At 43.7% G+C, this 27,371-nt stretch overlaps 1 protein-coding gene across 4 annotated transcripts; it reads left to right on the top strand.

Moving 5' to 3' along the window:
• Positions 1-26,473, top strand: LOC104582992. Of its 4 annotated transcripts, none has more exons than XM_024458251.1 (22): positions 1-50; positions 1,879-1,942; positions 9,603-11,076; positions 11,206-11,652; positions 11,742-11,906; positions 12,018-12,371; positions 12,776-12,858; positions 17,706-17,928; positions 18,079-18,420; positions 18,514-18,966; positions 19,231-19,371; positions 19,469-19,510; positions 19,624-20,016; positions 20,168-20,188; positions 20,273-20,337; positions 23,678-23,732; positions 23,818-24,213; positions 24,458-24,595; positions 24,697-24,875; positions 25,722-25,793; positions 25,990-26,088; positions 26,158-26,473. In XM_024458251.1, the coding sequence occupies exons 3-22, from the start codon at positions 9,604-9,606 to the stop codon at positions 26,210-26,212; spliced, it is 5,196 nt and encodes a 1,731-aa protein (XP_024314019.1). In that variant the 5' UTR covers positions 1-50; positions 1,879-1,942; position 9,603; the 3' UTR covers positions 26,213-26,473. The 4 variants fall into 4 exon arrangements, with proteins under 4 accessions (XP_024314019.1, XP_024314018.1, XP_014753861.2 ...); XM_024458250.1 differs by lacking the exon at positions 1-50 and adding an exon at positions 1,154-1,348; XM_014898375.2 differs by lacking the exon at positions 1-50 and adding an exon at positions 1,154-1,348 and having other exon boundaries at positions 25,990-26,473.
• The last annotated feature ends 898 nt before the right edge of the window (positions 26,474-27,371 follow it).

Genomic DNA, 27,371 nt, shown 5'->3' on the forward strand with positions numbered 1-27,371 from the left:
GTTGCGAACTTGGAAGGCAAACCTCTACATCTGGTGGTAAACTTCATCAGGTACATCTAATTTTGTTGCTTGTAAGCTCCTCTACAATACTAATTTGTGAAATTATGCCTAGTAATATATACTTGTACAAAAAAAATCGTTGCCATCTCCTTTTATTATCCTGCAAAAATAGTTGGCAGGCGCTGTAGTATATAGGGTTATAGGGATAGCAGAAGTGAAAATGGATTTTGGCTCCCGGGGTACGTCCGGGCTCTTTTTATTTGAGGAAAAGAGGATAATCATATTTATAAGTTTCAAAATTTCTGATTTTATGTTTGCATTGGAAAAAAAACAGATTTTTTTTTAAACTTAGGAAAAAGTTTTTTTTCAAAAAAAAGGATCTCTTGATCCCGGAGCCACGAGTTCCAAAAGCAACTACTCTATCGGTTCACAAATAAGTGAACATACATGAATTTTAAGACAAGCTGAAGTGGGAGTAGAGAGTGCATTAGGAATGTGTCAACCACCATTTTTTTTCTCTTTAATTTCCCCACCAACAATGAGCTAAATGCACTTCGAAAATGAAGAAAAATGTTATTGGACAAATTTTCGTGTGACGAGAGAGAATCATTATTTCTTACTTTAAAGTGTTTAATAAAAGATAAATATACTATTTGTGAACAAATTCTAAATCTAAAGATCCACTTATTTGTGTTTTGTGGACGAAAGGAGGTTGTCCGCCTACAATGAGCAGACAAAGAAACACGGAAGACGCCGGCTGGAATATGTTGGGCTTCAGCCTCTCCTGCCTACTTCGTGCGTTGGGTGTGCTCCGGAGTCGGCTTCTCCTGCCTACTTCACTCAATCACTCTTCATCTTTTTCTTTAAAAAAAAGAAACTTCACTCTTCCTCTTTTTTTGGTTTGTCACGGGCAGCTGGGCCGGGACAACTAAAATTTAGAACTGTTTAACTTAAAGTACGCATCAAGCCAACCACCGTTGGCCCAACATACCAATGCGACCTTCACATGTCCTGTCTGGGATCCATCGATCCGATGCTATTGTACCTATGTCTATTAAGTAATAAAGCCGTGTGTTTCGCTCAAAAAAAAACATATTCTGTCTAGCGTATAACTTAGAAAACCACCGCTCCAACCCTAAAAGACTAACAAAAAGCATCGGCCGCTCCACGCATAAATCCCCTGAACAAGGGGTGATGGTGGGACGGCGGAAATTAGATCTGAAAGCGGGCGGCCGAGGCCTTGGTCTTATTTGTATGATGGCCGGATGCCAGGACTCTGTGAGCAACTACGAGCTGCAGCTTGCAAAGGGTACAAATCCTTTTGCCCTTTGTGAAATCTCAATTTGCGGTAAGGCCACCTGCAGTTATGCCAGTACAGGTTATTACTAATTCTGCGTATTAGCTAGTTACCGGGAAAATTGTAATTGTGCAGTTGGCCATGAATCCGAGGTTACTCTTTTGGCCCTCCTATTCTGAATCGATCCCTTCCCCGCCTATATACTTATGCAGTTATGCTTGTCTCCTATGATACCTGCAAGCAAAGCAGAGCTTTCGGTATACATTCTGGGCTGCTTTGGCATGATAAAGAGAAAAGAATCTGCGAGTAGTGATCACAAATTTGAGTGCTCGCTGCCCACAGACATTGTGGATAACGTAACGAGTATTTTCATGTATTTTGTACTTTATATTTTTTCTACATCCCCCTGGTGTCAATGTAAAAGAGCTTGTTCTCTGTAGGAACATCAAAATCAAACCATTTTTTTCCAAAGCGATTTTAATTTTTTTTCTCTGTAGGAGTATGTTCTTTTTTGGGGAAATTATTTATCATCTGGATTCAGATGCTTGATTGTGATGGAAGCTTTCTTCCTATCCTGTTAGGTGTATTTCAAGCTTTGGATTTGAGCTCTAAAGTCCTGATTATTAGGGCGAAGGTCTTCTCAAGGTTTGTCTTATGACTAGCTATTTCTTTTACTATATGTTCAGTATCAGAAGAATCATGAATGAGAATAAACTGGCACGGTATCTTATTTTCTATGTCCATGAAACCCCGCTAGCCATCAAGTGGTGCAGCCCCACGGTCTTGGAAATAATTTAAGAATTCCATGCTAAGCTTTGAAAATATTTAGTTTACATGAAATTTTGTAGTGTGTTCCAAACAAATAAGAAACATGGGATTAAACATAAAAATTTCGACAAGTACGTATTGGTATTCGAAACATGCGATGGATTACCAATCCGCCAACTAACGAGTGCTTACCTCTATATAATGCCTTTATGTATTCGCCAATGTCCTCTTGCCGTCATTAAAATTCTAGGTTGTGATTAATTCTTCTATTTTTTGTCCACACTATTCCACATATTTTGTTTTTTCGCGAGTGGGCAATCTATCTATTACTCCCTCCGTTCCATATTAATTGGTGCGGGTTTAATACAAGTTGTATCTTGTACTAAATCCGTGCCAAAGAATATGAAACGGAGAGAGTACTATACTAATTAGAGACTCTAGAAATTCGACGCTAATCAGCAATTCCTAGCCATCGATCATCTGTGGGACCAGATTATAACGGTCCAGATTAATTCGACGCTAGACATCAAAGCAATTTTAAGGCCCACATAGGCCCAATATGTTATGATCAATGGCAGTGGCGGACCCAGGATTTGGGTGTGACCACGGCTAAATTTCAATGATCTGAACAAATATCCAGAACTAAGCTGCTAGATCTTAGTGTTTTTAGTGATTTACTAGTGAAATTACCAATGATTGTTAGGCCAGGACCAGGGCTGCCCAGGCGGCCCTGGGTTCAGATCCGCCCCTGATCAATGGTGATTAAGTTAGCATTTGTTTTTATTGTGCTAAATGAGTTAGGCAGTCAATATATTATGACGTCTCAACATTATCTTTCATTATTTTTCCGCACATGTCATGAAAATATTAGCTCCATATCAGTCTATATCTATTATTTTGCAAGAGAATGAGGTATTAACGGATATTTGAAGAATTATAACGTTGTGTGACAACATGCGGCCAAAATTTAACACTGACTACTAATTAACAGCGTATACTACAAACAAATGACTCGCTACCGAACCAAACACCTAATAATAAATATCTACACAAACTAAAAAAAAGACTAGTTCATTATCAAAATTTTAATCCAAGTATCGATATAATAATCGCGTAAAACATTAAATTCACATTCACCAATTTCTCATCTGAACTTTAATTAGTGTACATATGTGACGTATCATGTGTAATCATCTGTATCAAGTAAAGACCAGAGGTTGATAGGTGATCTGAATTTAATTATAAATATTAAGCTAATATGACCTATAAATGACATGTGAGTCTAATACACGTCATGTGAATTGTGTAAACAATTATATAATAGAAGGACAATACTATGATTTATATTTTTACAAATACGAGTTAGTAACAGTGTTTGAAAAACTATAACTATGTATACCAATATATTGTTGGTTAGATAAATATGGGCTAAATACGTCATCAATCTTTCATTCGCCATAATCTAAAATTTGCAAAGATGACTTATTAACGATATTTAAGAAGTTATTACTTATACTGATATATAATTGCTATGAAAAATGTGGATTGCATTCCAAGTGGCCTCAAATTTTAACTCTGACTACTAATTTACCGTAACTATGAGCGAATGACTGGCTAGCGAACCAAGCACGTCCAAATCAAATATCGCTAGGAAGTATCATAGAAAACAAACAACTAACTCAAATGATCGATCTAAAATTTATTCTAGGTATTGATAGAATAAATAAGTGAAACTCTAATCTTGCATTATGATTTATTATTAGGAAAATCGTACCTTTTTTTTTAGAGGTGGAAAATCCTACCTACGTTTTTTTTTTTAGAACTACCTATACGAATATAATTTGGCATACACACTGCTCAGCCTGGACACTTGGGCCGAGTTTCTGGGGTCGGGCTCGGCCCGAAGATCGCAAATCCTGAGCCGAGCATGTAAAATGGGCTCTTTTTGTTTCGGGCTGCTCGGCAAAACTAAAGCTCAAACATTTGTCTGCCCAGCCCATCACAAAATCCCGCATGGGCAACCCATTACTTCTCCCCGAGGCCCGAGACCCCCAACTCCTTCGGTCCGTTGCGATCGATACCCATTCACTTCGTTAGCTAGGTTTTCTCTCTTTTCCCTCTGTGGTTGCTGCGCCGCCACACCGCCCCTACGGTCCCGCCGCCGCGCACAGGCTCGCTCCGCCGCACCTCTCTGCGTTGCACCGCTGCCGCTCAAGACCGCGCTGCCGAACAGCCCCGCGCCGCCGGCCTACTCCGCTGGACAGGGAAGACGATAGAGGGGAGGTCGACATCGACGGCGCGCGAGCGGTCTCTGGGCAGCGCGGTTGCCATGCCGATGGCGACGACCCGGCGTCCTTCATTTCCTCCCATGCCCCCTCATCCGCGTCCACTTTCTTCGATCTGCCGCCGGTAGGCGATGCTTGGCCTACATGGCAGCGGCCTGCAGTCGCTGGGCTCGTCGAGCTACCCGAGCATTAACCGAGCTCGCGAAAAGATCGGGCCGAGCTCTGTTTCGTGGCTCGCCGGAGAAACGAGCCGAGCCCCAGCTAGCTTTTGGCGGGCTCGGCTCGCGTCCACCCGACTACCACTACCAGTGCAAACAAGCGATCTACCAGCCGACGCTATAGGCCAATGTTCGGCCATGCTTGGAGATAGAACCGGATCTGTTTTTTTTTTTACTGCTGAGTTTCATTTCATGAGGAACTCCAGTTTGGTCCGTTTGGGTCACCGGCCGGACGCAAATCCCCTGCGTGTCCGGCCTTTCCGTTTTGGGTCGTCCAACTTTCCAGCGCTGCTACCTATTTCGGACGATTCATTTTTTATGTCCGAATTTAAATGTCTCCTGTTTTTTCGCTGCCGGCAACAATTGGGGCCAATCGCTGGCCAAATTTTAGCAAACAAATTAACAAGCAAATGAACGTTTCAATAATGTTTAGGCCTCACCGGCAAACAACCATAGTTCGCGTGGCCGCATCTCGGTACTGCGAGGACGCATCTCGATCTTTTATCATCTTCTTCCTGGCCTCGAACCAAGATCGCCTCTCTGGGTCAAGGAGGCTCAAGTCGGACGTCATGATCCTTGTCTCCTCGGCGAGCATAGCAGCCTCGGCTTCCTTGATCCTTGTCGCCGCATTGGCCTCCTCGATGGCGAGCTTCCTTTTTTGAAGATCGAGGAAGTTGTTCATTTGTTCCTCCTTCTTTTGTTGGAACTTCTCCCTCCCCGCCTCCTTGTCGGCCAAAATCTTCTTGATCGTCTCTTCGAATGCGAGGTTGGAGGCCTCCTTCTTGGCATCGACCTTGGAGTTGGTCCTTCCTCTCGGCCAGACCGCACGTGATGCTGCCTCGTTATGGCCAGATGCCTCGAGGTCGATGGTGCTAGCGTCCAGCTTCTTCCCATTGGAACCGACCTTCTTCGTGGAGACATAGAGCTCCTGCCACTTGGGGGCCTCCTTGAGGATCCGCCAACAATGGGGCATGGTAAATGGCTTCCCATGGATCTCTTTGAAGTACTCCCAAGTTTGGAATGCCTACGAATAGTGGACCATTCATGAGGACGAGAACATCAAAAATATCACTTACCAAGTCCTTGATGCTGACGCCACTAAGAGGCATGTCCCTCACATGATCGTTGGCGCCCACGAACTTGTTGCATTCTTGTTGGATGACCCCCATCTCTTTTGAAGGGACAATTCACCTCGGTCGCTAGCGAAGTTGTATGGCGGGAATTGCCATTGCTCGTGGAAGAAATTGAAGATCCGCTTCCAATAAGCTTGCCCTTTTTGCTCGGCACCGCAAATTGGATCATGTCCAGTTTCGAGTCAGGCCTCGCACTGCAGCTTGTCCTCACACGCGGCATAGGCTGCCGTCCTCTTGCTTTTGCCCTTCTTCTATAGCCGGCCCACATGCTCGAGGGCATCGGCATACAACGGCGCGGAGTCTATGTTCACGCCGTCCTGTGTGTCCTCACCCCACTGCTCGCCCATGTCCTCCTCTCCCTGGCCTTCGTTGTTGCCGATGATGTCCTCCATGATCTGGTTCTGATCCATGAAGTACTCCGGGTTGCTCGGATCAGCCGTGGTCGTGGCTTTTATTTCATTGAATAGGTTGCGGCCTGGCGGAATTGAGGAGGCAGGGAAAGGGCGCGGCACCTTACTCGGCAGAACTGGCGTCGTCGCCGCTGGGGACGCGTTGAGGTCGATGCCGGTAGCAGAAGCGGTATCTGGCGAGTTGGACCGCGAAGAGGAACCCACCGGCGGCGCGTCCTGAACAGCAGGCGTCGTCGGACGGGAACGCGGGGGGCGGCTCACAACGCTGGACTCCGTGCTTGCAGCCACGGCCGCCGCCGCGGGCTCCGCCTGAGCCGCCAAGGGCATGGGAAGAAGTGGAGGGAAAGTGAAATGGGTTCTCGCTCACAGACAGACGGCCCAGGGTATAGCGCGTGCCGACACCCGCGCTCGTTTTCGCCGTCCGCGCGCGACGCAAAGCCGGACCAAATTTGGGTTGGCTATGCGTATCGGCAGACCGAAACTGACTGTCCGCGCATCAATGCGTGGAAATGAGTCGCCCCGCTGGGCCACAGTTTCGTCCCTCATTTCCGAAATGGACCGACCCAGTGGAAATGGGCCGCGCTGCTGGAGTTGCCATTAGGATCTACTCTCGCGTCATCTAAGTTCCCCGTCTAGCGTCTAGCCATGTTCCAGAGCTGAACCACGTCCGCAATCCTGGCCAGAAGGCACCCCTGCGGCAGCTCTTTTTTCCTTGAAGATCCTTCTGTTCCTCTCAAGCCAAAGCTCCCGGAGGGTGATGGTGGCAATGGACCGCGCCTTCTCTTTGGTCTCGGCGCAATTATCTAGAGAGAGATTCACGAACCAGTCCATCGGCGAAGTGCACTGAGGCCACACCCCTGGGACTTCGGGTCTGTTTCGTTAGCCGCATGGTCATGCAAGTTATGACCTGTTTGGCAGCCTGCACCGTTGATTCGGTCTGGTCCAACTCATGCAAAATAATCCCCTCAGCCTCGTCCTAGGCATAAAACCCATTACCGGAAGCCCGAACCCGAAATACCTGAAGTCCGGAGACCGATAGAAAAAATCGGGTAACAGATCTCAAAACGCGAAATTAGTTCAGGTAATTCGGATTTGAACTTCCGGTACCCGAAAATCCCGAATACCTGAAATTCCCACTTCAGTTCAGCCCGACCCAACAAATAATTAAACAGCCCACATAGGCCCATAGGAGTGAGAGTAAAAGCATCTCCAAGAGGTTTCCTAAAAAATTACATTCCCTAAAATAACTACCTTCATTTCCTAAAAACCACAAAAACTGTTCTAACAGGTTTTCTATCTCATTTCCAATCCCTAAATTTTAAAAAAACTTTTCTATTTTCTCTCTCCCGTTCCCCGAATGTAGAGAACGAGAAGCCCCATTCCTAAAAGAAGAAATGCTCGCGCGGGAACCCAACCGCCCGTTTCCGTTGCCTTCCGCGTCGGTCCGCCTCCACCGATCCGTCCCGCGCCGCCGCTTTCCGCCGCCGCCGGCCATGGCCGCGCCTCCAAGACCACCCCATGCCACCGAGAGCCTCCCCAAACCCATGCCCGGGCTGAATCGGGGCTGGCGACGACGGAATCTTGCCCCCGCCGCCGCCTCCCGCCACCATCAATTCAGGCCAGGCCACCCTCGATTCGGCCAGCGCCGCCGCCGAGGAGCTCCGTCGTGGCCTCCTAGGCGTCTCCAGGATGCCCCGGCGGCCTTCCGTGGCCCCGCGACCCCATTCCCCCTCCGCTTTGGTGGCCTCCCCACGAGGATTTTGCCCGGATCCGCAAGGACGTCGTCGCCCTGTGCCCCGGTGCCGGCGCAGCAGCTCCGGCCGCCACCGAATCTCTCTGGAGCTTCCCGCGACCCTGACCCCTTCCTTCATGGCTGCGCACGAAGCCAACCCAAGTCGCCTTCCAAGAACTTGGCAGCGGCGTAGAGAGGCGGAGCGGCGTCCAGCGCGGCGACGGCAAGCACGGCAGCAGGCGCGAGCAAGGCGACGACGTGCTCGGCGGCGCGGTGGCAGCGTGCTGGGGACAAGGCATAGGCAGAGAGTTTCGTTCGTGAGGAAGAAGAGGCAAAGATATTTCCGTGAGTGAGGCTGACAAGTGAGGCCCTTTGGTTAGTGAGATGGGAGAGAAATTACAGGGAATCAGTTTAGGAAACCCGTTGGAGTTGAGCTACTTTTTTGCCAACATTTTTTCTCTCTTCTATCCAAAAACTGGTTTTAGAAAATCAGGTTTAGAAAACCTGTTGGAGATGCTCTAACCCACTGACCCAGCTCCCTGAGAGACCCTTCCCTTTCCAATCCTATTCACGTCCCACCCACTCAACCCTCGCCGCCGCGGCCCCGTGATTTCGTGACCGTTTGCCGCTCACAGCCATCGACCGGCGCCCGCAACGCATAAGCTGGCAGCGACGGCGCGACCCCTCCCGGCTCCCACTCCCAACTCGTCAATCTTCAGGGCAGGCTGAGTTGTTGGGTGGTTCATGCAAGTTCAAGGCTTCATGTTCTATGTGATCCGTCCGTGTGTGATCTTGTGTAAGAGGCTCAATTGCACGTATGTGAGTCCTAAAACTAGTATTCCGTGAATTCTGAAGATGCTATGGTGCTTGAACTCAATTTTAGTTGTTCAGTTTCTGCTATTTCGGGAAATCCGGATTACCCGATACCCGAACCTGAAATTTCCGCTGAAATGTTGATTTTGAAAACCCGATTTTCTTGTTGCCCGAATTACCCGGCCCCGAAATTTCGGGATACCCGAACGCCCACCCTGACCTCAGCCTGGCTGAGCCGAATTCCAGCGTTTCTCCGCATGTAGGCTCGCGGTCGCGGCTAGTCTTCCTCTTCCCCGTTATTTCTCTGTTTCGTTCCCCATCTCCCGCCGCTGCCCTCGTTGGGTCGTTCCCCATCCCCTCGTCCGCCCCTGTTTCCCATCCCTGCCTCCGCTGCCAGGAGCCAGGACACCAGATGTAATGCAGGCTATACTAAAAGCCACCCAGAAAACCAAACACACCATTAGTGAAGTCCGGAGTCTCTTTTCAGTATACTCGTGCACTGTTTGCTAACCGCTGCATCGCACGAAATGTACGCAGCTTGCATACCGCTGCTTGATAGGCTCCATATCTCAAAATGCGTGCACGTGCGAGGAAACTCCTGGCGCTGCATCGTGAGAGCACACGTACCGGCGATGCTGCAGAGCAGAGTGTCACCCAGCGAGTCTCCCCTTCACGCGCGCGCTCGAATTTAACTTCCTCCGTCTATGGATGTTCACGTATCCCTCCGGTGACCTTCCGAAATCTATTCCACCAGCCCACCAAACACAGGATAACTCGCATGCACCGACCAAACCGACTCACCAAACACAGAACCAAGGCAGGCTGCATCGCACGATCCAGCCCAGCATACCATGACCCACATGCCCACTCCCGTTTTAGTGATATGTATCTATCCGACTATCGATCCGTGTTGATGAAGTTGACGGAGCGCACGTACACTCTGCAGGATGGGAACGCCGGATAAGCCTGATGTGAAGTTCAGCGTTGATGATGGTGATTACGGAGAATTCATCACGAAACTTCGCCGTGTGCTCAGTGACAACCCAAGTCACCTTTCGAACGTGGAAACGTTTCGTGAGGAAAATGAGGCTGTCCAAAATCATCCTTTGCTGCCCGAGCAATCAGGGCGTACGCCGAAGAGGTGGATCTACATCGAGCTTTCCCTCAACCATGGAGAAAAGAAAACAACCCTAGCCGTCCGTGATGACAACGTGTACCTTATGGCCTTCCGGAACAAGCATGGTGAATGGTACGGGTTTGCTGACAAGGATACCGTACCAATCTATCAGTCGCCTGATTCTCCGAAGAAAACCACCTGTCGTCTAGGTTTTGATTTCCACTATGCTGAATTACTTAGTGCCACAAAAAAGAAAGGTCGTTCCAAGCAAAACAAAGTTGAAGTACTTCGTGGCACAGAAAACCAAGGTGCATCAGATCGTGGAGTAGAGAATGTTAATCCACTAGGAAGGGAAATCGCAGAACATGCCGTGCATCGTCTCTGGGCCCACGGAACAGAAAAAAAGAAAGAAGGAGAGTGCCCCGGAAAGTCAGAAAAACAGAAAGAAGGAGAGTGCCCCGGAAAGTCAGAAAAACAGAAAGAAGGAGAGTGCCCCGGAAAGTCAGAAAAACAGAAAGAAGGAGAGTGCCCCGGAAAGTCGTTGGCGAAGCTGGCTGTGATGATATGTGAGTCTGCACGGATGTTCTTACACATGGAAACGGTGAAGAGTTGTTGGGATTCGTCTGGAAGCGGGAGCCCGGAAAACGACCCAGCTGGACGCGGAATAAGCGATCTGGAGGGTAAATACATCAAAAAGTGGCAGCAAATGTCCAAGGCGATGCTGGGGTGGAGCGAATATCCAATAGGGATGCCCGAACTGAGGATCAACAAGCACGCCGACGCAAAAGGGGTAGTTTGCCTGGTATTAAATCAAGGGGTTAAGAATCAAGGGGTTAAGAATCAAGGGGTTAAGAAACGAGGAAGTATCTATACCGAGTGGAAGAAGGAGAATCCAACCTCTGGCGACGAGGGGCATCAAGGGGAGGATAATAATGGTCATGGTAATGGTGGGGACAATAACCGGAGGGGACCTCAACCGCCTAATAATGGCCCACCGACTAGTGGGGGTAATGGCAATGGTCCACCAACTACAAGTGCCAATAACAGTGGCCCACCGACTAGTGAGAGTAATGGCAATGGACCACCAACTACAAGTGCCAATAACAGTGTCCCACCGCCTAGTGATGACGGCGAGGTGCAGCGGGAGGAGGATCAAGGCCAGCGGAAGTTGGATGCCCGAAGCTTGGTGGAGGTGTTTCATTTGCGTGTCGACGGCGACGAGAGCTGTTCGGTTTCGGTTAGCAGGATCACCGTCTTCGACGGAAGGCGCGGGCAGATCATCTACCGGAACAAACCAAGCAAGGTACTCGTATATATATGAAGCTCCGCATTATTCATAACTACAGTAGTAGAATCATTTCCTTGTGCTGGTACTTAATTTACTAGGTCGGTCTGATTAATTGGTGCCCTGTTCATGCATGTACTTATGCAGAGTGGATTGGTACTCACCGGACCATACAGAGCCATCTCAGCCAGCGGGATGGTCTGCGTTGAAATCATCGACGACGCGGCAAAAGTAGAAGAAGACGAGGTTGGTATATGGAACCCCTATGACGAGTATGTGCCTCACTATGACCAGGTCCACACCAAGAAGATCACCAAAGACCTCTTGTTGACCTACGCTGTGCTGAGGAGCGCCGTGGAGACCACCGTGCAGGTCCGGGTTTTCCTATTCGGGGACAAACCCGTCACCGCCGACGAACTTGGCGACATCACCGCGCACAGCAATTTCTTCCCAGTGCCTGAGGCCACCGTAGTGCTCTTTCCAAGTGCTGCAGACGCGGACAAAGTGGAGCTGGAGCGCTCGCCCGATGGCGTGACCGTTCCACTCTCGCGGTCTGTCGTTGCGTGGCCACTCGGCTCGTCGCTCGACATAAAGGTATCACCCCGGTAAATTAAAGTCGTATTCAATTCCCTAGTTTGTGTTAGACTCGATCGACTGACAAACTCTTAAAATAATTGATTCAGGTGGGCGGTCGAACGTTCTCGTTCCAGGAACAAGGACCGAGAGTCAGTTTTCAAACTGTACTGGAAGGCGTTGGTTATGTCCGCGTTAGTGTCGACGACACTCGCGGGTACAGGCAGGAAACGAACGGTTCGTTACCATGGTCTTTGCGCATTGATGAAATTGAGGTGCGTACGTGATCAACAATCGTAAAATTTCATCTTTGATTAAATTCGATATCAACTAACCCACATTGTGTTAATATTAAAAGTGTATCGGCTCCCGTTAATTGTTTGCAGGACCAAACCATTTTAGACGAGACGGGGTTGCTGCTTATCCACCCCCGCCGCCTCACCTTCAAAGTCGAGGAATACAAGCTCATGCCCTGCCGACTGCACCTTATCAATACGTCAGATCAGACTGCCAAGTTTCGGTGCAATGGAATATCGGAGCTATCCGGCACCGTGCCTCCAGATTCTACAATGACCTACCTTGTCATGCCACCATCCAACGACGACGGTTCTCTGACCATATGGATCAGTTGGGAAGCGTCGCCGGACGATGATATAAATTCCTCTCTGCGACCGGACAAAGCTAGAGCGGTAACATTACCGGTGACTGTTTGCAGAGCTCACCAGCCGGGCACAACTGAGGTGTGTGTGCCCAACTTATATATTACTCCCTCCGTTTCATAATTCTTGTCTCAAATTTGCCAAAACATAGATGCATCTATTTCTAAAAAGCGTTTAGATACATGCACCGTATCAGTTTTTTTGGCCGTGTTTTTCTTATAAACAGATCAATTCTTTCTTCTAATCGAGCGACGGAAATCGACCATCTTGAGCTAAAAAAAACATGTAATTTTTCGACAATTATTATGAAACAGAGAAAGTACCTCCGAGCGAGTATTTATTCTCCATTTTCGTCTTTCTGGGTCTTGTGCTGTAAGCCTGTAACCCGCAGCCGATGCGACCTACACTTGACAAATCTCTTTGTTATTCTTAATTACATCCTGTTATTTTTGCGCTGAAAGGTTTCACCAACTGTGGTCATACAGAGAATTCCTAGCGCTAGCCCGGGGTCTGACCATTCAAACGATGAGGAGCACCAGGAGGAGGATCAGGAGGAGGAGGAGTCATTGTAAGTTTACGCTTCTACTGTAGTGGTGCGGTATGGACTTAAAGTATCAATCTATAAGTGGAAGACAAGTGAGAAATTTTGCTAGTTGTAGAAAAATGGCACATGTTATCCTATATCTCCTTTTTTTCCTGCCAAAATTGCACTTATTATCTATGCATAGGGCGTCGTTTCTATTCCTCTTTCATACTACTACTCATCTCGTACTAGTGAGTTTACATTTTGCTAGTGATCAGTTCTAGTACGTATTGTTTTCATTTTTCGATTCGTGGGTCAGGATTCTCCTAATCCTAACCATGCATGACCATGAGGCCTTGAGTTGACCTAGGCTGTGCTGATCAGGAAAATATATAGCAGCTATTCTTTCGATTATTCTTTTCTCTTTCCTATTATTATCTATTACTTTATTAACTAGTCGTATACCAATGCACGGGCTAGAATCAATTACTAGTTTACTACTAGGTTATTATTACGTGATATACATATCACTGACTTTTTATATGTTTATATTTAGCAAAATATGCATAAAAAGTTGTGTTCTGAATCATGGTTTTTAAAACAGACACGTTACAAAGTCTGATATGTTTTAAAATTTTCACCTCATCATCACAATCGGGACATTGTATTATTGTACTGATTATAAGTACTCTAGCATTAACTAACCAATGCATCCATGTAAGCATTGGTTAGTTTGGGCTTTACTTCCGAAAGTCCAAAACTTCCTTCTCCATATTTTCATGAAACTATTGGCGGGGCTATATGAGTCTAAATGCGTAACGATTATAAAAGATCACGCCAGGAGGACTCTGTGTATGCGCGGATCACGGTATTGCATACATAAAAAAGTAAACAGTTGTGCATTTATCTAAACCATATAAATTTTATCAATTACATAAATTCAATGCTTAGGATAATTATGACGAGGTGGATATATATGGAGCCTCAAATTTTTATATTTACCGATTAGAACTCTCTGCAAAGTTCTATCTTAATAAAAAAAAGTAAAAAAAAAGAACTATCTACCAATCCTATCTGGAACCAGATTGTAATGATTAAGATTAATTTACTGCCCCAATTAAACACTCTCTATGAACTCTCATGTTAATCTAAAAAATATTTATACCCGTATAACCAGATTATAGTGGTAGTATGGCCTAACTAACTAGATTTTTTTTAATTCGATTGGCATACTGGGCCAGCTTTGCTAAAAAGGGCAATCTGAATGGGCTTTTTTTTAATCGCAATCAATTGGATTCTTTTTTATTTTTTCCAATTTGGTATAGCCATCTATCTAATACTGTATTGATTAGGTACTCTCAAGATAACAAAAAAATATTGAAAAGATAGTAGCCATCAATCCTCCATGGAACCAGATTAAATGTCACAGATTAATTTACTAATTAATTTACTAATTAAAAAGATCTATCTATTACAGAGTATTATACTAATTAGAAACTCTACTGAAATTATCCAAAAAAAGTAAAACATACTAGCAATAATCCCTCCATGGAACAAGGTTATAATGGTCAAGATTAGTTTTCTATACTAATTAGAGACTTCCTAAAAAAAATCATGTAAACCGGAGAAAAAAATCCTAGCCAGCAATCCTTAATTGAAACATATTATAATTCACTAAATTGATCAAAAATGAACTATGTAATGAGTTTTTTTTTATGTTTCGCCCTAATAGACCAGCTATGCTCAAGGGCCAATCTGAATGGGCTTCCAGAGGGAGGAAAAGCCCAAGTAGAAAAGAGTGAAATCTGAAAACAACTTTCTGGTTGCGATGGATCAAAATAATGTGTCGACTAGTTGAATCAGAAGCCATATTATTAAAAATAAAAGCAAGTATAAATTCCAGAACATCACAAAAGCATATGTTGAGTCAACCCTAAAATCAATAAAAACTGAGAGTGTTTCATGAAATTCAAAATTTAAAAGCACCTTCAAAACATTTTGATATCCCAGTTTTTTTGTTTTACAACATACATTAGAGGATAATAACCTTCATAAAATGCTATATTAACTTGAAAAATAAAGAGTTAATATGACAAGTCCTTTGAGCATATTTTTGGCACACTTTAGTTTGAAAGAAATGAAGAGTCTTAGACTAATTACATTTGTAGGCTTAATCCCAAATGGTATGCAGAATTAAAAAAAAACGAGATAAGGAAAGGCAAAATTCATTAGTGTACAGTTTAATATGCAAGGTATAAAAATAACTTACATGTGTATTGAAATATGGGAATTTCAGGTAAGATCATAATATAAGATTGATCCCCATCCAAGAAAAAAATTTATAGAGAATAATCAAGCACATCTAACTGCATGCATGATTTACCTCTATTTTATCCAAAATATATATTCACATGATTTGAAAAAACACTTGAAAATAAAATGAAAATTTCCTGGTACGTTGTCCATCTGATAAAGTACATCTGTGTTTTGTTCAAATTTTACTTGACCTCTTTTATAATACCCTTGATTCTTGTATTTGCATGCATGTTCAGGATGCCTCACGCAGCCCAACTTTTCATCTCATCTTTTTCTCTTCTTCTCTATTCTCTTTCTGTTACCAAAAACAACGTGATTACAATGCCTTAAATAGAGCACATCTACGAAGGAAACTAAACCAATCTACCCTGAATTTGCGCCATCACGCATGCACTTAACTACCAGTGTTCAGCTGCCTCGTTTACCCCTGGAATCTCTCCACGAGCAGCACGACTCAGGCCATCTTCTTCTCCACGACTAACAGCTCCACAGCTCCACAGCTCCGGGCAGCAGCAGCGCCAATACCGCTTCACACATCTCAAACGGCATCTCACCTCCGTCTAGGGATGTCAACGGATGAGTATACGGACGCCGCCAAGCCCGCTTAATCAACTTCCGTACAGTTTTTAGTTTTGATTTTTTTTTCACTGTCAAAGGCTGCATGGCAGGGCTAAACGGGCTTGGTGGCGTCCGTGTAAGCGTCCGTTGATATCCCTACCTCCGTCGCATCGCACGACGACCTGGCATCTCGCGTCGCTGCTGCTCTGCCCAAAACGAGCTCCTAACTACATGCAGAACGAAAGAAACATGCAGATACAAAAAAAAATCTAGTTTAAAGCTAATTAACATTGATGACCATGATATTGATATCACGGATTCCAAAATTATAGTTTGTCATGTTAGTATTGATGTTGTTTTTCTGCATTCACTTTAGTTTGTCAGGTAAATCACTTCTCCATTTATCCATGAATGCAATCACAAGATTCTCGTTTTTTTCCTCTTCTACTCTCTTTTGTTAGAAATTTAGAAATTTAGATGGACTTCTAAATCATCCCATTCGAATGAATGGGTAGACATCTATATTACGGGACGAAAATCTAATGTTCCAGATTGACAAAAAAAAATCTAAGTAATTTAAATCTCGAATTTTTTGGCCCACTAAAGGATAAGGATAAGCTATTTAACATGTATTCCACTATAAACCAATGGATCGAGATATAGTTTAAAGACAGTAATTTATTCCCGCTCCTCGAGATAGTTTTCTGAAAAGTTACATGTAGTAATAGTATGAAAATAAACCTTAAGAGAGGCAGATTATTTTCGATCTGTTCTTTATATATGTAGCAGATGCTCATTTATATTTGTTTCTTTATTATTCACAGAAGCAATATTATCTAAAATATGTTTTAACATGTAGTGGTTCGCTGCTTCATGACTAGTCTTCTGAAGTGTGCTCATTAACGGACGTTTGGCTACACAATCCGTGTAATGGAGTTGGAATCGTATTTCGTGGGCTTGCCTGCCATATAGAATTTATTTGATGATTTCAATGGCAATTCTAAATTAAAGGGCGCAGGCTATAGCCATTATTAGCATTGACGTCAAATGTCTGAAACACTGCACATCTCGTGTGACTTGGTATCTGCCGCCTTGATTGTCCATCTCAATTTGTAGCTTTTTCCTTTGCGATGATAAAACATATCCTTGTTGTTTTAATGAAAGCTAAAGAGGCTTTTACGGTAGGCACATATGAATATAAGCCGTGCATTAAGCAGATCTAAGGGCTGAAAACTGTCGATACTAGGAGACCAAAGAAGTAATATTTCCTACTAAAGGGCAAAATAGGTAATTGCAAAATCCAGGAATATGTTTTTTTTAAAGTTAGGAGCAGTTCTGGCATGCAAGGCGTGTAATTAGATTTTCCAAACAAATAATTAAAGGGATGGAATAGGGAGCGAATGTTGGCTCCCTAGCCTTCAGGCGCGACGGGTAAAGTTGCCAGCCTGGTAGAATTAAAGTTGCCACCATCATAAACTAAAGGTTCCGGCTTCACAGAACTAAAGTTGTCATCTCATGCAACTAAACGTTCGCTCCCTAGTCTTCTAGCGCGTCGGGGCAAAGTTGCCACCCGTGTAGAACTAAAGTTGCCACCTTCACAGACTTAAACTGTCACTCTACATAACTAAAAGTTGCCACCCCACGAAGACATGTGGCACGATCCCAACCATAAATCTTTCCGATCGAATGGGCAATAGAGCGTTCGCTCTGAGAGACTAAAGAAAGAACGTTTGCTTATTATAAATCCTGATAATTAAAACAACCTCATGTCAAATAACCAAAACACCCACGCCAATACTACTCTCCACCGGTGGTAGTAAATTGTACCGTACGAAACCTCAAGTTAAATACTTGCTAGATGTAGAAAAATATACTCCGATCTTACCAAATCTAGTTCTCATGCATGCACGACATTGTGGATCATGTTTAATATACAGAAAACTTGCTAGTTTGTTGTTGTAAGCATGTATCTAAGGAAAATAGCAAGTGTAGAAGTTGATGCAACACGCCCTATGTAGGATGGCCACAGTTCAGATCGATGCATTCCTCTTCCGAAGTACCCACTTGTACGGCGAAATTACCATGCATGGCAAACTCGCGAGCGGCGAGGAGAAGTGCGCGGTGCTCTTCAGGCGTGAAATTGAAGACAAAGTGGAGCTTATCCCCTCATCCACTGGTTCTAACATTCCACTCGCGCAATCTGACGTTGAGTGGCCTGTCGGCTCGCCACTCTCGATAAAGGTAAAAACATCGTGCACCAAGTCCTCCCGACTGCTCCGTTCCTTTGTTTTGTTGTTTCTCACCACCCCTGTAAAAAGTTATAGACTCTATTTTTTTTTGACAGCTATAGACTCTATTTTTACCACCCCACTAATGGAAAACTGGATACAGGTGGACTGCTTCCGTACAGTTTGTTTATCACACCACGGGCTCAAACTTCGGGCAAAAGTCGACCATCCGTTTCTGTCTTCAAAAGACGCTGGCGAAATACATAGAAAAAAGAAAGAAATACATGGAGAAGGTCTGGAGTTCTGTTTTGAGGATCATAAGGACAAAGTCCGTTTTGCCACTGTTGAAGGCTTTGGTTATATCCGTGTTACTGTTGACGACACTGGCAAATACCGGGAGAAAAGCCCTCCATCAGAAAAGAAATACCGGGAGAAAAGCCCTCCATCAGCAAAGAAATACCGGAAGAAACCGAACAATTCGCTACCAAGGTCATCGATGAGTCAGGTGTGATAGACCAACCGCACATTTTCTTATTTTTAAAAGTCCAAAATTAACCTACACTGTGTAAGTAATTCTGTCGGATTTCCGTGCTTGCAGATTCAAACGGACACGCCCAAAGAGAAAAGGTTGCTGGCTGTCCAAACAATAACTCAGATCATGGGAAGGCACGGGCTGCTACACCTTACCAATACGTCAGATGATCAGCTTGTGGCTTTTCGGTGTCTCGACCATTTCAGTGGCAAATCGACACAACTGTTTAACCGAGCAAACCGTGGCTCTACCTGGCAACTCCAGGGCATTCTGCCGCCGGATTCCACTTCGACACAACTGTTTAACCGAGCAAACCGTGGCTCTACCTGGCAACTCCAGGGCATTCTGCCGCCGGATTCCACTTCGACCTACCTTATAAAGCTGGAAGGAAAGCCTCCTTCCTTCAAAATACAGAGCTGTGCCGCGTCGCAGGAAGAGGAGGCCGAAGACAGCTTTTGTAATCGAGCCGAAAATGAAATTGAAGACGCAACGTTAGAATTGGACGGTGGGGTATCAGAGGTTAGTTGTTACTACATCCAGGGAAATCGACTGGAACCTACACGTGCACTTTTTATGATATTTTGTTTTTCAGTTTCTTTTCCGGCTCTGGTGCACCTTTCTTTAAAAAGAAAAAAAACCATTACGTGCTACTCTCTCAGATCCATAATAAGTGTCTCAGATTTAGTATAACGTTGTACTAACTTATTATCTGAGCCAGTTATTATGAATCAGAGGGAGTAGTTCCTAACTGAACTATTTTGTTTTTTGCCTTGTGCTATTTAGTGGAAGCCGATACAACCAGGAACCAAAGAGGAGTTCGACGAGTTCTTTGCGACCATCTTTCGCGGAGACAGCAAATATTTGTACGAGCTAACACTAAAGGCCATCGTTAGCGACCCAGCGGACGGGACAATGACATCTGAGGTTAGTTTCATGATTTACTACTTCTAGGTAAGTCGACATCAACCCAAAATAATGCCAATCTGAACCGCGTATGTTACATTATTTCCTTTCTCCACAGACCAAATTAAAATCCCTCGTGACAGAGACGTCGACTGACCAGGTGCGGCAATTAGTCACCAACTTGTTTTGCTTAATTTTACTATGTGTTATTTCTTCCCTGTAAAAAGCACCTTGATTCTGCTTCATAACGATCAGGCTTCTGGCTACATGCAGAGTGACTTGTTGGATATCTACCCCCTTCAGCTCCACTTCCCCTTCAAGCGAGAAACTTTCGTGGTATTATGCCGCTGGGCCCCAAAAAGGGCGGTATGTTGCCCACTACGGCTAACTAACAGGACCGATGACTATGTCATATTGAGGTGGCGGCCATGCACTTCAGAGAGATACTTCGAGGAATTGGGCCACCTCAATGGAGTTCTATCACCAAGATCCACTTGCACTTATGTTGTTGTGATGAAAAAGCCGCAACATAAGCCAACTAACATGAACGCGTTCTCCGTGATCCTAGAAAGCTGCGCAGCAGAAAAGATCATGGACGCCAACGAGTGCATTGCTAACCAAGATCATATGCATGCGGTAACTACAAAGAACGTTTCTGATGAAGAGGTTAGGTCGCTGGTCTTTTCTTTATTTTTGGGTGAACAAAGAACTAATCAAGTTCCCCTGGAGACACCATGATTTATTTTGTATGACGACATTCTTACTTATTTTCATCTTTTTTTCGGCCTGACGTATGGTTGTACTTTTCATCTGGCAGCGAACTCCACCAAAAGTCGAGGTGATAAACTCATGTCTTGCTTTCATCGTGCTTACTTATTATGCATCATATGTTGAGCAGTTTTACCGACATTGATTAGTACAGATTATAATGGTGGCAGGGCATGATTGTACAATAACGTCAACGGATTTGCACCCAACTGAGCCTTGGTAAGCTTACACTTACTCGATTTTAACATTTATTTACGTGGGCTACACAGATTTGTGAGAAGGTCGCTGTAGTAATAAAATCGAACCTTATAAAAACTATTGGCACGTGGCGCCTACCTGGTGATTCGGTACAATGAACGCACTAGAATGTCACGATATGTAGGAGTAGTTATTTGTCGGCAAGGTAATTTGGTTTACCTTTGAAGCTAATCATGGCAAACAGCCAGCATTCTTGCACTGAGCTTTTTATTACTGTCGCGTTCCCACATTCAATCCACAAGAACCCGATTTCATTATTCAAAATGAATATACTCCGTACTACTGTTAGCGCACTGGAAAAAACCATCAGAGACAATATTATGGTTCTCTGAAAGGATGGACTTGTTCTCTACTCCCTCTGGTTCAGCTTATATGGGCCAATGGCGAATTATAGGGCATTCTAGATGCACGAGACAGCCATTTACCCCATCGTTTTGCTAATCATATTTAAAGTTGAAGAAAAACGAGGGAAGAGTTAAGTATCTAGTGATCTCTACCCCTCTATTGCATTGGCCCATTGTATCTGCATGATAATTAATGTCATCGTGGAGACCCTATCCTTATTATTGCTAATGTCAACCCAAGACGACAGTTAATGTCAATGCCTCATTGTATTATCTCCTTATTTTGTCTGAAATTTTACTATAATACCCCATATTTTGAACCGGAGGGAGCATGATGTAAGCACTGGTAATCTAGAATCAATACTGACATAACTAACAAATACAAAAGATTAAATCACAAATACGCAGAATATGTATCCGATATTTAATCCAAAAACTCTATTTTGATTCTTTGTACTGTTGTGGATATATAGAGAGAAATATTTTAGTATTGATTTGTTTCCTTATAATTTGTACTGATATTGTTATAAAACATGTCACGCTTAACTTTTATAGATAAGTTAGTTCTTTTTTTAGTCGATACTTTGTACTATACTGCTATGGTTATAAAAGATGTTATGCCTAAAATAGAGACATTTTTAGTATTGCTTTATTTTGATGCTTTTGTACTGGTGATGTCCAGTTCCCGGTTCTGGTTGAGTGACATAGTATTAGTGCTATCGAAGTGGTGGTGGCCGGTAGTACCACCATGGGTAGTACACTGTACACATATGTACTTATATACTGACTTAGTGACTTGAAGCAAATAGTTGTACTGCTCTTACGGTGTTGTGCCATGCTTCGTCTTTAGCAGTATGATCAGCTCAACAAAATCATTCTCTCAGCTATTGTTTTGCAGGGGGCGGAGCCAGGAATTGCTCACGCCCTGGGCCAAGATAGCTTGGACTAAAAAGATTTCAAGACAATTGATAAAAATAGTAAAGTTAAGTACAACCATGGTTTACTGATTTAAGTGTAAAATAACCGGCTGGCCTAAATATACTATGTTCACTGATCGATATAGCTTAAAACCATATACGTGTTTCCGTAAAAAAAAAGAGTGAACCGAGTTTGTAGTACTGGATACAGAGTATAGTTATTAGTATAACTCAGTGGGACAAAATTACAGCTCCAAATTCAAAAGCCATGATATATCTATAAACAAAATTTCAGCTCCAAAATCAAAAGTCATAGTAAATATGGTACATGGTATGCTAAGTCTAACACTTCCAAAACCACCTTAATAAATGTCAGAAAAATTATCATAGACCCAACACACAAACTACTAGCTAGCTAGGTGCTTATGTTGTCATCATTGTTATAACTATGTTGGGGGGTCATAGACATTGGAACATAAGCAAAACCTATAAAGACAACGCACCATGCAGAGATATCTAACAAGAAACAAAATAGTAGATTTGTTCAAAATAAATAAATAGTAGGAGCTTCATTAAGCACTCGAAAACAACCCTCTCAAATCACTTTCCACCTCTTTGTTTCAGCAGTAAATTAAGCAGGCTCGTCAGGTTCCTACATCTTTGCTTTCTCTCTGCAATTCTATTCTGAGAGGATGCCATTTTATCAACCATGCATGACTGTCAGAAGTGCCACATTTATTTTGGAGTACTCATTGTTGGTATGGTATGAATACTCGAGTCCAGTTTCTGCGTGAGGTAGCCATTTTGACAAACGAAAAGATTAGTAATGAGCTAACTACTTTCAGTTCTGATAAAAGACCATCCTGAGCACAGTTAGTTAATAAAAAGCTGCAATGAAATAATAGCTTTCTGAATGTCTGACTACCATCTGATAAAAACATTTTTCCAGTTTCAATTAATGTGTGCGCATATATATATATTGAGAGAGAGTGGGGCTAATATAGAGCAATGCCCTCTTAGACTAGTTATTCTGCAATAACACCCTCTTAACCCGTTCCAACACAACCAGCCACCCATTCTGCCTTACTCTAAGCATCGTTGATGACTTTTTTGATAGGCGAGAAGTTGAACATACTCTTTAGAATCAGCCGATGCTTTTATGTAATACGCATGAAGATTCAGCATCTCCCGTGACAGCCTCATCAGCTCACTTTCCTTAAGTTCCTTCCACAGGATGTACATCATCCATTTTTTGCTTGAATTATCAAGGAGAATGGATCCGTCTCCAGATGAGAAACAAAGTAGTACGTAGAATCCTAGGTTGGTTATCCTAGGTGGTGGGAACATTTTAAATTGGACAGATGAAAAGAAGAAGATGGAGGAGGGGAAAGAAGAGGAAAAAGATTGGCTCCGTCTCAGCTCCTGCCAGGCGCCGCAGCTGGTCAAAATGATATGGAGGGCAAGACCTGCCGTGACGCCCCGTCACTGATAAATAAATCAGTGGCTTCTTGCAGTGGCGGGTCTCACCAGGAAAACCACCACTGAAGCGCTGAATGGTGACCCTTTAATGGAAGTTCCGCATTTGACGACCTGGGAACCACAACTGTTGCTTGTGGCAAGATGGCTTCGCCAGCCGACCGTCATCGAAAGGTGGTTTTTGAAGAGCTTCACGCGCTAGCCAACGCAAGCAAAAGACCCTCACGTGTGGCTCTCATAGGCGTAAATGTGGACCGAAAGTGGGGTACAATTTAATTGCACCAGTCAGGTCTCGAACTTGAGACATCTTAGCTCTGATATCATGAATAGCTTCACGCGCTAGCCAACACAAACAAAAGACCGATCGATGGAAAGGTTAAGTAATCCACTTATACTTCAACAGTTCTTAGTTTTTCACTGATAAGGGCAGTGATTCAAGATGGTTTACCCTAAAAGTTGCGTCAACAACAGTATTTATTTCTTATTGTGTGGATGCATGAAACATTGGATCGATCTTTCTATTTTTATTTTCCTAAGCTGAAGTGTACACTCTTGCGTCACTAGGATTTTGGCAAGTTACTCCAACGGGGACTTATCCATTTGGAACTACCAGACCAAGGTATGTATGCATTCACGTACATAATGAGAGGGAATATATTGGACATAGTATTAGTGATTACCGATTATAATTTGGACGCGTGCAGGCAATAGAGAGGGAGATAACAGACGTTCATACTAATCTTACCCGTTCCATTCGTGCGGCAAAATTCATTGCGCGTGAGGAATGGGCTGTGGTTGGTTGTCAGAGCGGACGCGTTTACGTGGTTCCATACGCGAGACGCGAAAAGATAATGACATTACCAAATCACTCTGAATATCCGATAACGTCGCTCGCGGTTCACCCAAATCAGCCGTTTGTGCTGTCGGCATCTGCGGATAAGCGGATCAGGCTCTGGAACTGGGACGTCAACCGAGAAGACAACCGGTGGCAGTGGACGCGGACAGTTGGAGGACATTCTGACTACATAAATCATGTCATGTTTAACCCGCATGACAATGGGAATACTTTCGCCAGCGCTTCCGATGACGGCACAGTAAAGGTTATTCAAGCATTCCGTTTTTTCAAACGTAATCCATTCTCGTGTCTACGGGTCTGTTTGGTTTGAGCTCAAAATTATGTTACCAAAAATTCCAAATATTGGTCACCATCCAAACACACATCAAATTTTGGTCAGTGACCAAAAAATTGATTTGGTATGTTTTGGTAGCAAACCAAACAGGCCCGTGACATTCTGGGCCGCGTGATGGTGTTAATTAATAGTTCGTTAAATTTGAAATTCACAGATCTGGAAGACTCACGATGACAATAAAAGTGCCGAGCCCATTGAATTGTACTGTACAGAAGAACAGCAGCATTTTGCTTATTTTGTCCAGGGTGGTCGGCAGTATATGGTTACCGGATCACGGAATGGCAATGCGCGTGTATATATTCCATCTTTGATGTTCTTATTACTCTACGGTTATATATGCCCTAATACTATGGTTGCAAGCCGGCTGCCTTTAATACTCTCGTTTATTTTTAGGTCTGGGACTTGCTTTCCCTAAAATGTATTAAAGTACTCGAGGAACCCCATTCACCAGCGCCTTACAAAAGCGTCGTTGGTGTGTTGTTCGATTGTGCCCCAGATATGAATCCAGTTTTGCTTACTGTTTCGGCGGATGAGGTTATATCTTTTCTTGACGCCACTACTTACAAACCCAGGTAATATTTTTTATTCTATTGCATGTATACTATATTAATGTCGTGCTGTCGGTTGATTGTTGGCAATTCCAACAGCAAAGGAGTACTCACTAAGACAGTAATATCTGTTTTTTCACGCGTATCACGATTTGAAACTCTATGGATTGCTGTTATCCTTTACATATGAGAAGACGAAAAATATATATTTGGTATACTTTCTTATGTAAAAATCTATCACTTTATTTTTTTCGGTTTTTGCTATTTCTATGGCGACTGAGAAATAATTGTTTCTAAGTCGACAATAACAACCATCCAATCCAATCACTGAAATTTGTGCAAGATTCGTACAAGCATAAATGATGAGAATATTTTTTTAATTGGATGGCTATGATCGTCGACAGAGAAATAACTATTTGTAAGTCGACTGAGAAATAGACGTTCCCTTATTATTATTTTCAAAAGTTTGTTTTCGTTTCCTTGGTGTGCAAGCATTTTATTAGATACACCTCAACATGATGACCCGATTTGGATTCTAGGGTTGACCATGCTCCCAAGTCCTGACTATACAAAATTATTCCTTATGATCCATAATAAGTGTTTCATATTTTATACTAACTTAAAACAAAGTTGTACGTATTCAATTCAAGATATTTATTATGGACCGGAAGGGGAGTAGTTAGGTAGTCATAGGCAATTCATTTTATTGGCTGTGTGCGCCGGTGACATACTAGCGATGTTAATATTGGTGTCCGAATGTTCCTGTCATAAATCTGATGTGCCATGTGCATTGACTGCCACCCACCGACACTTCGTCGAGGCTTGTAACACATAGGCTTTAGAAATAACATTAGCATTGTTAACTTGCAGGTATGAAAAAATTAACTTTGGTATCGGACACGCCAAGGGTTTTGCATGCGTTGAGGTTGATCGCAAAAGAAGGTAACAGACAATGAATATGGATTTTTGGCTCCCGAGATCCAGTGAGCATTGGATCTCGGGAGCCAAATGGGGTTTCCGACAGACAATTTTCTACTACCGTTTTTCACTACATCCAATTTCATGTACTAATTTAATTTCATATATATCAGCGTGTTGCGTTTTATTGTATACTCACTGGAACATCATATCTTTGTAGCCTTGCGATCACATGTAGTGGCGGCATTGCGATCATGCAAATGAACGAAGACCCGGTGAAACCAGCTGAAACCGGGGAACATGCCGTAAAAGCAATCAGGTCTGCATAGTCTTCAAACAAACAGTTGGTCAAGTACTTATAGTTCAGTAATGAGTTCAAATCCGACAGGGAAGGAACTAATAAGTTCGGCGATGATTGTGTAAACAGCTCTGCTTTCACTTAACCTACATCAACGTCCTTCTTAAAGATGTTGGGTTTCTCCAAGAACAATTAAAATAAAATAAAAGATGGCGTCTCTAGGGTGATATAAGCACCAAGTTCAGGGTCGACCTTCAATGTAATGCTATTTGACACCGTTTCATTTCCTCAGTTCTCTAGTTCATGCAGCTAGATAAGCTTCCTTCAGTCTGGCTTCCTTAGATCTATTATTTACGTTTCCAGACATTTATTATCCTCTTAATTCCTGCAAAATTATCCCCAGACATCTTTTTCACTGAATCTTCTTTATGCGCCGTGTGTATGCTGCATGCCGCATTGCGTTCAAGCGTGCACGGGGATAGGCTCCAAAAAATCATCTATGAGTACGCCTGCACGCTCAGCCAGGACAGTAATGGCATGCATGCAGTGAGTTACTCCAAGCGATTTTTAGCGGAGCAGTCAATTCCTTAAATCGGCCTAGTACATTCCAACGTTGAAACTGCTCCTTGGTATCTGTGCTTGAGCTAAGGCGGGTCATAATGCTGAGTAACTTACAGTAATAATATGTATATGTTACTAGTATAAATTACTATCTCCATAGTGGGTAATAACATATAGGTGGTGCCATGCATTGTGTTATTTATTAAGTTGTAGACTCATCTTTTCTTGGTTTGTGTGATGTTATGATAACATATCTAGTTACCACCTTTCTCTTTTTCTTCATTTATTAGTATGCCACATCACAAAATTGTCTAGTTGGCACTTATGTTACTGCTTAAGTTACTCTCACTATGAACAGCCTAAAACGACGTACAATGCCATGGAAGGACTAATGTAATACTCTACTTAGGACGAACCAGTGTCGGACGGCTGTACGACGTGATATCCACCCACATGATGATTAGGTATCTCCGTTGATTTGGAACCTATTGGCGTATCCACAGGGGTGGCCAAGAGTCCCGGAGATTTTGCACACGGCCTATATATCCATTCGTCTTAAGCCCAGAAAAGAGGGGGAAACAGGCTGAGCGACAAATCCATCTCCTCGATCCGCTCCTGCTAGCTGGATCTCCTTGTCTGGTGAGCTGCTCCTGTTGTGTACGCACCGAGCCTGGCTGCCTAGCGATCGGGAGAAGAAAACAACAGTTTTCCGCTCGCACGTCTTGAAATGGAAATGAGCCAAC

Source organism: Brachypodium distachyon, chromosome 2, assembly GCF_000005505.3.
Source record: "Brachypodium distachyon strain Bd21 chromosome 2, Brachypodium_distachyon_v3.0, whole genome shotgun sequence".
Taxonomy (NCBI): Eukaryota; Viridiplantae; Streptophyta; class Magnoliopsida; order Poales; family Poaceae; genus Brachypodium; species Brachypodium distachyon.

What these genes read in the sequence shown, in the direction of transcription:
- LOC104582992 (XM_024458250.1), top strand. Translation starts at nt 1,195, where the DNA reads ATGGTGGGACGGCGGAAATTAGATCTGAAAGCGGGCGGCCGAGGCCTT. An exon ending in ACGGGACAATGACATCTGAG is followed by an intron (nt 19,372 to 19,468) that starts GTTAGTTTCATG and finishes CTTTCTCCACAG; the next exon opens with ACCAAATTAAAATCCCTCGT. An exon ending in GCCACTACTTACAAACCCAG is followed by an intron (nt 24,876 to 25,721) that starts GTAATATTTTTT and finishes GTTAACTTGCAG; the next exon opens with GTATGAAAAAATTAACTTTG.